General features: G+C 39.8%; 2 protein-coding genes across 2 annotated transcripts; one reads left to right on the top strand and one right to left on the bottom strand.

The window, feature by feature from the left end:
* Positions 1-2,060: 2,060 nt before the first annotated feature.
* Positions 2,061-2,435, bottom strand: LOC123701177. The gene has a single exon (XM_045648574.1). The coding sequence runs from the start codon at positions 2,433-2,435 to the stop codon at positions 2,061-2,063; it is 375 nt and encodes a 124-aa protein (XP_045504530.1).
* A 4,734-nt stretch (positions 2,436-7,169) lies between these two features.
* Positions 7,170-8,937, top strand: LOC123701176. Its single transcript, XM_045648572.1, has 2 exons — positions 7,170-7,671; positions 8,921-8,937. The coding sequence occupies exons 1-2, from the start codon at positions 7,170-7,172 to the stop codon at positions 8,935-8,937; spliced, it is 519 nt and encodes a 172-aa protein (XP_045504528.1).
* Positions 8,938-11,752: the final 2,815 nt, after the last annotated feature.

The following is an 11,752-nucleotide window of genomic DNA, read 5'->3' as shown; positions in this document are numbered from 1 at the left end:
AAAAAAAATACCTCTAAAGTACGGCCAAGGCGAAGCGAAACCAGCGATATATATAGTTTTAAAAAATATCCGGCAAATTGTAATAATACAAAAAAGGATAGTCTATTTTTATAAATTTTATCATAATTTGAATTATTGTATAATGTACATGTAAATTAAATAACGCGAATAATAATAATTTTCTGAATCTGTGTATGGCAACACACTTGCTCCCTGTTACATGGATACCCTGGATTTAAAACAAATCAGTCGAAATGTGAGTGTGTAACCTCTGCCTGCCCCTTATGGAATACAAGCGTGATGATATTATTTTATGTTTATGGAAATAGGAAAACAAATTTTTTTAAAGAAATTCTTTTTTATTTAGTCAGACGCCGATTCTTCTAAGTCTGTAGAGTCAGAATCAGAGTCTGTAACACTTATTATAAAATATTTATCAGTCACGTCATCTACAATATAATCAAATTTATAAAACTTCTCCTCTTCTATTCGAACGTGCTCCACACATTTCTTCCACCGATCAGACGTGACATTCGCTATACCCTCACCTAGGAGTGCATTAACTTTTTCAAATTGAAATGTAGTATTATTTCTGGCTATGTGTCCTTTTACATCAGCCCAAATCAATTCAATGGGGTTTAATTCACAATGATAAGGGAGAACAAGGAGATAAGGGACAAATTGAAATGTATTATTTCTGGCTATGTGTCCTTTTACATCAGCCCAAATCAATTCAATGGGGTTTAATTCACAATGATAAGGGAGGAGTCTTAGTACCTCGACCCCATAATTTTTCTCTAATAATAATTCGTCTACGGCGTATAACTGGTATTGATTCTTCACCATCTTTACTTTGTTTAATAAATGGGTTTTTATTTCTTTTTCATCGAAACTAATGTTTTTGTCATAGACATAGACATAGGTATTTTATTATTATCAGTTTTCTTCCTCGTTTTCTGAAGAATCAACATTGGGTTCTCAAGGCATGAGAAGCGCTATAGTTTCTTGTAAAAAATACTTCGTTTTTCTTCTTTTTAAGCTTCTCATGCAACTTATAAGAGGGTCTGATATCAAAAGCAACCGATTTAAAGCGTATTTGTCGTATTTTTCCGGATCAATTATATGGCCGCTCGAAATAGTTTCTAGTATGACCCTAAATCTATCCCTAATTTATGCCTGTTATGTCAGATGCCAAATTTGGGCGCTTAGTAGGTTTACCGGATTTCTTCTGTATTTTCTATAACAAAACGGAATCTTATAGGGCGGCAAAATCGTTGAGAAGGTGTTGGATTTTCCCATACAATTTTTTCACCTTCACAGCCAGAAATCTGATCTCAGCCACCAATGAAAATGCTGTTCCAGTTCCAGTACTTGGGAAATTCCTAACAATTGCAGATTTCCATAAACTGGTGGACTCAAATACTTTAAGCAGATTTGAAAATGAGATTCCAGAACCAGAAAATAGTTTTCACAGAGGCTTAAGTAATATTTTCAAATTCTTGAAGGATGATAGTAGTACCGACAATGATAATAATATATCGATTACGGAGCCACAACAACGACATGTCCGATCGCCTGCTAGAGACGTTGACTTAAAAAATAAAATCAAATCCCAGGAACAATTACTTGTTCAAGATACTTGGTTTGACATTAATGATATAAATGTTATTGTATGTCAAACCGAAATTGGTGCTGCGGCAAAAAAAATACCTCTAAAGTACGGCCAAGGCGAAGTGAAACCAGCGATATATATAGTTTTATAAAATATCCGGCAAATTGTAATAATACAAAAAAGGATAGTGTATTTTTATAAATTTTATCATAATTTGAATTATTGTATAATACATGTAAATTAAATAACGCGAATAATAATAATTTTCTGAATCTGTGTATGGCAACACACTTGCTCCCTGTTATATGGATACCCTGGATTTAAAACAAATCAGTTGAAATGTGAGTGTGTAACCTCTGCCTGCCCCTTATGGAATACAAGCGTGATGATATTATTTTATGTTTATGGAAATAGGAAAACAAATTTTTTTAAAGAAATTCTTTTTTATTTAGTCAGACGCCGATTCTTCTAAGTCTGTAGAGTCAGAATCAGAGTCTGTAACACTTATTATAAATTTATCAGTCACGTCATCTACAATATAATCAAATTTATAAAACTTCTCCTCTTCTTTACGAACGTGCTCCACACATTTCTTCCACCGATCAGACGTGACTTTCGCTATACCCTCACCTAGGAGTGCCTTAACTTTTTCAAATTGAATTAATGTAGTATTATTTCTGGCTATGTGTCCTTTTACATCAGCCCAAATCAATTCAATGGGGTTTAATTCACAATGATAAGGGAGGAGTCTTAGTACCTCGACCCCATAATTTTTCGCTAATAATTCGTCTACGGCGTATAACTGGTATTGATTCTTCACCATCTTTACTTTGTTTAATAAATGTGTTTTTATTTCTTTTTCATCGAAACTAATGTTTTTGCCACGAAGCCACTGTTGTATGTTAGCCTTCAACTATGTTGAGCTGGGTGTTTTTCCTGTCGCCTTGAGTGGTAAGGCGACAACTGCATTCTCACCTAATTTGGGCAATACTTTCTCAAATCAGCTTTCCAAATGTGCAGCATCCATTAATTCGTGATAGTCACCAGTGCCTTTTGATTTGAACACCCAGCTACCGTCTTCCACAAAAACATTTCGTTATCAATGTGGACTACGATTAGTCGCCGGCCCTTTGAAGTAGGATTCTTCGCACCTGTACTCAGACCTTCTAAAAACGCTTGCCGGTTTGATTTTATTTCGGTGTAGGAAGTTCTCCTTTAATAAAGAAAGCATGTACTTTTTTGCGTATGGCTGATTTAGTAAAATCATCAATTTTGTCACTAAACGTTGGTCTAGGTTTGGTGGTGACAGGAGATGAAATTTGGCCGTATTCTTTATAGTTCTTGAGGATTCTATATACAGATGCAACGCCGATACCTAAAATACTTGCTACTTTCCTCGCCATATCTTTTCTGTATGGGTATTCATCTTGAGGCCAAGTTTCTTTAATATATTTGTTATTAATAATCATATTTTTTTCATTCATAGTAAAACTAGTCACCTAAAGTTAAAAAACCAAATTAAAATTTAAAAACTTTTATTATTTCAGTTATGATTTTATAACTTTAAGATAACATTAAAGTACACTCCCAACCAAAACTACTAAACTATATTCTTATCGATCAGCTAAAACCCAAATATCAATGCAAACGCTAAAAGGTTTCTTATACATACCTTTGGACGTTTCTTTTTTGGAGAAATAATATCTGTTGATTTATCTCTCGACGTACTTGGTTGTGGCTCCTTCATTAACCACTCTTAATAAAAACATACAATGATCAACAACTTAACTAAAACAAGGAATTAACTTAACTTAAACAAGAAATAATTAAATAAACAACAAACAATAACATAACTTTAACGAATAATTTGTATCACCACGAGCGCGTTCCGAAACAGAATAAATCTTTTGAAAATGGCCGGTCGAATGTTGGCGAACCCGTCTTGAATTGTCGTGTGAACAACCGGGAGAACGAGACATTATGGCAACGGCACAAGATGGAAAGAGATAGATATTAGTTTGTCAACGCCACAGTTGTTTTTAAGGTGAATGACTTTTCGTATCGCTTCTCGTTGGCCTTACTTTAACCAGATCTAAAAAAGACTAACACATCTTTGATAATAAAGAAACCTCAGGATACGATTTTCATAAAGACTAAAGCAAATAATACTGCCGAATTCAACAAAGAAACCCCAAATCGAAATGCAAGTGAAAGATTGGTGAATACAAATAAACCGGGGGAGTTGAATGGTATTTACAGGGAAACTGGAAGAATTAATAAGACCGAAATTTCTAAAGTTAAAAAAAATAAAGACTGAAGCGGGACAAAATAACGATAAGTATGAGACTGCTTTACATAAGTACATAACCCATCAAAGAAGAGAAAGCTTGACGATTGCTATCTTCAGAGGCTTGAAACATGTACTAGAAAGGCGCGCGAATTTTGCAAGAGTGTTAGAGCGTCGTGCGACTTTTAGAAATGAAAAATAACTTGAAGGTGAGGTGTAGAATGAAGATACAGATCTATTATACAATCAGCTCATGAAAAGCGCCCCACGCTATTTTCACAAATATACTATGTATTGGTTATTGCTTGATTCCTAGATTAAGAATTATTTTCTACTTTTTAGTTGTAAGTATCTATCTTGAAAGCGTGTTTTTTAGTTTTTCAAACTATATGTATTCTGAGATATATTCCCTCTCCCATTTGTTTTAACTAAATTTTCATTTCTTCTATTTTTGACAAAAATGAAGACATCTCTGTTCCATCTTCGAACTTATATTTAAAAAATCTTTGCTATATTAAATGTATACTTGTATCAGATTTTTGCTCATAAACGCTCGCCAGTTTGTTCTACATTTGCGCCGCCGAAGTGCAAGTAATTATATGCATCATTGCATTTTCTGACGTCCTGGTAACAATCCATATTTGAGCTTTAGCGTCACGTTTTTCCCATTCTGCTATTTCAGTTGCATCCCTCGGCTTCACCGAGATTCCCTGACATCCAATAGACCATGACTGCGTAGTAAAATGGTGGATTGTAATTTCCATACATTCCAATTAGATGCACCCTCCAATTTTATGCTCGTGTGCTTGTTTTCTTCCATATTGTATAATTTTGACTGCCTGCTCGTCCCGTCCTTGCGTTGCAAGTTTTATTTTACCCAAGTGGTAACCTCAAAACAATTTCCCGCGCCACTCGCCGGTGTCGACAATTGTTTTTCTTCGACGAAAACAGTTTTAGATCCAAATGGTTTGCTTTCTTCTTCAAAGTTGTGTGCGGGCCCATAACCTGTAGTTGAAATAATAAACAGCAAATACTTTTAGATGTGGAGTTTTATTTTAACCGACTTTTACAATATGACAGTACAGTAGTAATGGACGGACATAGACATATTGTTTCAAGATGGAGTGTTACCAACTTAATTAATATTACATTGTCCATTATAGACTAATGCCAACACTGCACCTAAACAAAACAATACGTGTACTTTGATAAGTTACTGTTTTTGGTACCTTCTAGCCAGGGAGAAAAACCTCAAGTGACGTGACATCGCTTGACGAAGAAGCAATTAGTGACAACGATTATTCTACACCAGCAATAACACGACCAACAAAAGAAAAGAAGAAGAATAAAAGTTACGAAGAATCTTTATTAGAAATATTAAGAGATAAAACCAATCACCAAAACATCGCGACACCGCCAGACCCAGACAATTATTTCGTTCCATTATTAAAGTCATCTTTGGTTATCTTTGGTTCTATTATTAAAGTCAATTCCACCAGATCAGAAAATTGATACACAGATTGCGATTTTGAACACCCTAAAATATTATACAGCATCTTCTAGTAACCATAATAATTATAATTCTCCTGCTGCAACATAAATTCTTCCTCAACCACAAAAACCTCGTATAATTTCGCAAAAAATAATATTCCCAGCCCAGCCAGCACCAACTCGTATACTTCCTCAGCCAATAATGTCTACAACCCATCCACAATCTCAACAACCACCCTGCCCTGCAAGCGCAGCAAACTTTGAGCCATTTGAAGCAATTGACGAAAAAAAATACCTTTTGCACTAAAGACAACATGTTTAATAAAATAAAACTAAAAAGAAATCATAATTATTATTATCAGGTACAGGGTCAGCTGCATATAGCAAACCGCGAATACTACTGTATTATTATTGTGGGGACGCCGGAAGGTTTAGCATGTGAAAAAATTGAAAAAGATAATGAATTCTGGAACAAGAATTTTATTTTAAATGCATATTACCCGAATTAATAGATCCCCATTTGCCCAGAAATCTGCCTATTAGAGATAGGATATAAATAAGTTACAAATGACCCGAAATTTTGTGGGTCATTTGTAATAGGATGGCGGTTCTACAGGGGTCTTAGTACGCAATGACAAAAAGAAAAATGATGGTCAGAACGCTGATACCGGATACCTTTAAGATACTATAACGTTTTATATTAGAGAATCTTAACATAAAATATTATAGTATCTTCACCGTGTGTGACGCGCTTAATGTCACTAGACAATAATCCAGAGGTTGCACGAACAACCTGTGATGACGGTTGAAGATGCCTTAAAAAAAGACCTGAACAGATTAGTATGTACTGAAAACCAGTTACTTTATGTAAGCCCCCCTAATTCCGCTTCCGTGTTGTGTCGTAATAAACTGTTTAAGCGTAATTCATTCCTATAAACAAATTCATTCCACAAACATTGAGATATTTTATCATACCACTACTTCTGTCAAAGAGAGTATTTATCATGAAGAACGGGAGCAATTCTTTATTTTCCAACACAATTAATTTACGACGAGCGACGACCTTTGAGATAAAGCGAATGGGTTCAGTGATTTACTGAAAACAAATATCTAGCTGAAACTATTAAAACTGTGGAGTAACACTCCTCAGATATCTCATGTTTTACGTTTATACAAAAAAAAAACTAGATGGACGAAAAAGCCCTCTTTCAGTAACTGAAGTTAAAAAGGTCAAGGAAATATTAAAACACAGAAAGAAGTTCGCGATTTATAACGTTCATGCAATTTCTAACTTGTTGGATCAGCAGTTAAAAGGGTGTGATTTATCACCGAATGAAGAAAATTTGGCGACAGAAAAAAAAATGCTGCAGTCAAAATCCCTGATATTGATGAGGACAGAGTTCTGGCGGAACTCGCTAATTATATAGCCAAAGAAGACTTTTTACAAAGCGTTTATATGTTCTGCTGTAAGTAAACTTACTCCTTTATCTTGGTGGGCAGGGCTTTGTAAATCAACTGCTTTATCAAAAGTAGTAGTCCTATTTCTGACCCTGCCAACTACATCAGCTGCATTTGAGAGAACATTTAGTACACACAGTGATGTACAATCAAAAAAAACGTAACAGACTTACGAATGAAAGAGCTGGAAAATTTGTTTATATTGCTTACAATTTGAAATTGCAATCTCAAAATCTTATGCCTTAGGTTAGGTTAAAATTAAGTGCAACATCGCAGTTTACAACAGGTCGCAGTCAACGTCGAACGTCGACTATCGATCGCATGAACTTGTCCTTACAGGCGGTCTCCGATTGGGGCGATGCCAATCTGGTCAAGTTCAATGCGTCTAAGACCCAGGCGTGTCTATTCTCCGCTAAACGGAGTCCATTCCATCTGACTCCGACCTTCCAAGGTGTGTCCGTGCCGATAACTAACCACCTCGAGCTTCTTGGTATCACCTTAATGCCTACTCTGAACTTTGGTTCCTTCATAGAATCAAAAGCCCAAGTTGCCTCAAAAAAGCTTGGAATTCTGGCGAAGGTGAGACAGTATTTCAGCCCGGGACAGTTGCTCAATCTTTATCAGGCACAAGTCCGATCGTGTATGGAATACTGCTCTCACCTCTGGGATGGTTCCGCCAAGTACCAGCTGGAGGCGCTTGAGGCGATAGAGAGGCGTGCCAAGAGGCTCATTAACGACGATGATCTTGTAGGCAGAAAACTCCAGAGCCTCGGTCACCGCTGTAGAGTGGCTAGCTTATCGGTCTTCTATCGGATACACTTTGGTGAGTGCGCTGCGGAACTGCACGATCTTGTTCCGCCATCCCCGTTCTTCCATCGATCGTCGAGGCGCACAGATTCTAGGCATCGCCATATGGTGGACGTTCCATGTACCCGGACTAAGCGGTTCGATTCCACATTCTTTATCCGAACCGCAAGGGACTGGAACATGCTTCCTGAATCTGTGTTCCCCGACGAGTACAATATGGGGGTCTTCAAGCGTAGAGTGAACAGGTACCTTCTAGGGAAGCGCGTACCATCTTAGACCACATCTCAGCTTAACATCAGGCGAGATTGTGGTCAAGCTCTTCCCTATCGTCAATTAAAAAAAAAAAAAAAAAACGTTTGTTTGATCAGCGGTTATAATTTCTTTGACTTTCGGTGTATACGATATGTTTGATAACAAGTTCTTATTTGAAACCATGTGAGATTGAACGTACCAGTCGTATTGATGGACCTCTCGCTTCATAAAAACTGCACTCAACATTTGAAGTTGATTTCTGTGTTGCATTGACATTTTCTTTGACCGTTACTGGATGCGTGCTACCACTATTCATTTGCACTTGCGCCTGTAGGTGGCGTTTCTGTGCATGTTCAAAACAATCCTCGTGTCTAGCGCGCCTTCTGACTTAACCTAAAAAGCCGAACTATTATATATCTAGTAATTTTGTTTTTTATAACATCAGCACTTATCTTCATTCCTGTATGTTCTATTGCCATTATCATAGGACTAAATCTTTCTGGAAGTCCTGCCAGCAACAGCGAACCAATCTATTCATCGTTTATCTAAAAATCTAATCGTTGAACAGTTTCCACAAGCTTTTTTATTATTATTTATTGAATTTTATTGAAATTATTATAACAAATTTACTTAAAAATAACTTAAGTCTAAGTCCCACAAAACTGCACATGCAGTTTGTCTGTGTTATCAAGCCTCTTATATATCTATAACTAAACATATATACCTAATATTATTATCTCTTATAAAATATAGTATCAAGTATATTTATTTAAGTAAGTACTTATACCTATTTAGAAGCTCGTGCTTTAACATTCTATTGACTGAAGAAGGTGTTTTCTTAATAATCTTTTAAATTTGTGAATATTTGCTTCTGTTCGTATGTACTCTGGTAAACTATTGAGAAAATATATAAAACGGTTATCTAGGGTTCGATCTCCAAAATAATTATTGACTCTAGGTACTTCGTATTTTCCTGAGGTCACTGACCTCGTTGTATGATTGGTATTTAACAGAATTAGAGAAGAAATAGAGCTATGGTTGTTGTGGTTGGTATGGCAAGAATATGTCAGTCATTGAAAACCAGTCTATGGCACTTGCAACATCCCAGTCTGGGGTCTGGACTATTTGAGCTAAGGATCCAGAGCCGTGAGAAAGATCGGTAGTGACGTTAAATCCACGGCGAGAAGCCATAGATTGCACGATCTTCACAAACGTCCTGTATTCTTGATCAGTCCATTTGATTTTAAAATTCTGACCATCTGGTTTGGTCCAGAAATCAAAAGCTCTTCTAGTTAATCTTACCATCGCAGGCGGCACTGCTGGTGGAACAGCTGGCCCTGTAAATTCTTCCCACTCAATCCCAGGTAGATTGTCTAACGCGAGGGCTATTGTGTGAACTTCATTGTTTGCGCACACACCTTCACGTAGAACACGTAGTAGGGGCAGAAGATTGCGTGGTGCGTAAGTTATAGCACCTGAAACGCTTGCAAATTCGCCTTGTATTTCGGCCAAGACAGGTGTAATCACTTGTTTACGATCAGCGGTGTTTCCAATACACTCCAAATAGATGGCGAGTGGATATGGAAGGTGCTCAGCCATATTGTTGAAGTCATGGAGCTCTTCTGTTGTATAAAGCTTCCTTGAAGGTAAATCTTCATCGGGTTTGTCTTGATGCGCGCGTTGGGCATAGCATAATTTTACTTCTGCTAATATCTGCATCCCTTTCTTAAACGTGTTTTTATTCTCTACAGTGTTCAAAGCACTGAAGGGTCGAGTTCCTGTTGCCTCCATTGTGTCCCATACCCTATCTACATAAGATGGCAAAGTGCTAAAGGTGATAGGCACTATTGCTGGGTGGACTTCACTAGCAAGAGGAATGGAAGAGACGGCGGTTGGGTCCTTAATCTTGAGTCTAGCAAATATTCCTGCCTGGATAGCTGCATCAGTCTCCAAGTTCTTCTTTCTTCTGAAAGCCTCGGTGCGACGCTGCTGTGCTCCTTTTCCAGTCTTATGCTTGGACTTTTTGAAATCAGCCCCTCCATCGTCGGTATTATTAGTTTCTGAAATAGTGTTCATACTAAATGATCTTAAGTGCGGCAATATCTGTCGTCATAAAATCGGGATCGTCATAATATCCGGGAGAGACATCCTCCGCCATCGATGGCGTCGAGGAATGTTGCGCCACAGGAAGAGTCAGATGACGCCGTTGTTGTTCCTTCGGTCGCGAGAGAAGAGCTGGAATTGGCTGCAGACAGGCTTAAGAGAAAGAATGTTTCGCCTGGTCCTGACGGTATACCTAGTCGAGCTTGGGCACTTGCGCTACCGGCTCTTGGGTCCAGAGTCGAGCGCCTGTTTTCAGCGTGCGTACAACAAGGCCAGTTTCCTGGAAGATGGAAATCTGGTAACTTGGTATTGATCAAAAAGCCAGGCCCCCCAGGGGATTCGCCGTCGGCTTATAGGCCGGTGGTGTTACTAGATGAGGTGGGCAAGCTTCTTGAGCGTATTCTGGCGGCTCGCCTCGTTGACCATCTTGAAAGAGTCGGGCTGAACCTCAGCAACTGCCAGTATGGCTTTCGGCGGAAGCGATCTACCCTAGATGCAATATTATGTTTGAAGACCGTTGCAGTGGATGTGGTCTCCAGAGGCGGAGTACTCTTGGCGGTATCTTTGGATATCGCCAATGCTTTTAATACCTTGCCCTGGACGTGCATTTTGGAGGCACTCCGCTACCATCGCGTGCCCACATATTTACTTCGGATGATACAATCATACTTGTCAGATAGGTCCGTATCGTACCTCTCTCGGGATGGGTGGAGGCAGAGGCCTATGTCGTGCGGTGTTCCACAGGGTTCGGTGCTAGGACCGCTCCTGTGGAACATCGGCTATGACTGGGTTCTGCGTGGTGAGCATCTCCCAGGGGTCGGTGTGTTATGTTACGCCGACGACACGTTGGTGACTGCTCGTGGAAATTGTCTAAGTGAGGCAGCCCAATTGGCGACAGCTGGCATTGACCTAGTTGTGAATCGTATCCGCCGGCTAGGTCTGAAAGTGGCCTTGGAAAAGACGGAGGCGCTGTGCTTCCATGGCCCCCGTAGGGCACCAGGGGCTGGTTCCTGTGTACAGGTGGGGGGCGTGTCCATAGAGATCAGTCAGACAATGCGCTATCTGGGAATTTTCCTAGACGATCGTTGGTCGTTTGCGGAGCACTTCCGTCGCCTCGCCCCCCGGCTCACCGGGGCGGCCGGGGCACTGGGAAGCTTGCTTCCCAATCTACGGGGGCCTGGAGATGGCTGTCGCCGGCTTTACACCGGTGCCATCCGCTCAATGGCCCTGTACGGAGCGCCCATCTGGGCTGATTCTCTTAGCGCCAGGACTAGACCCCTTCTGCGTCGTCCGCAACGGGTCATGGCGCTAAGAATATCGCGGGCATATCGGACTGTCTCTTTTGAAGCAGCCTGCGTGCTAGCCGGAACCCCCCCTTGGGAACTTGACGCTGCGGTACACGCGGACGTGTACCGGCGAATCGCTGGGTCCAGGTCTTCGGGGCTGGAACCAAACCCCGAAGAAGTGTCGCGCTGGAGGGCTTCGGCTCGCGAGCGTTTGATGGAGGAATGTGTGCAGCCATAGGTGGTAACGGAGGTGGGCCCGTAACCGGGCGTCCGCTGCCGGAGTCGTGGACGATTTCTAAGAGTACCCGCGACCCCGGCTAACTGCGCGGCTCGACGGAACACAGTGGGGTTTTAGTCGGTAAGAATCCGACATAACTCTTGGCTCCTTCCCCGGGGGCCGTGGGTATCTTTGGAAGATTTCCCCACTATAAAAAAAAAAAAAATGGTATGGCAAGA

The sequence above is a fragment of the Colias croceus genome, chromosome 21 (genome assembly GCF_905220415.1).
Source record: "Colias croceus chromosome 21, ilColCroc2.1".
In the NCBI taxonomy this organism is placed as follows: Eukaryota; Metazoa; Arthropoda; class Insecta; order Lepidoptera; family Pieridae; genus Colias; species Colias croceus.
This window is presented reverse-complemented; position numbering and strand designations above follow the sequence as displayed.

Bases quoted from the DNA above. Each gene is read 5' to 3' on its own strand.
- LOC123701176 (XM_045648572.1), top strand. From the start codon at position 7,170: ATGAACTTGTCCTTACAGGCGGTCTCCGATTGGGGCGATGCCAATCTG.
- LOC123701177 (XM_045648574.1), bottom strand. From the start codon at position 2,435: ATGGTGAAGAATCAATACCAGTTATACGCCGTAGACGAATTATTAGCG.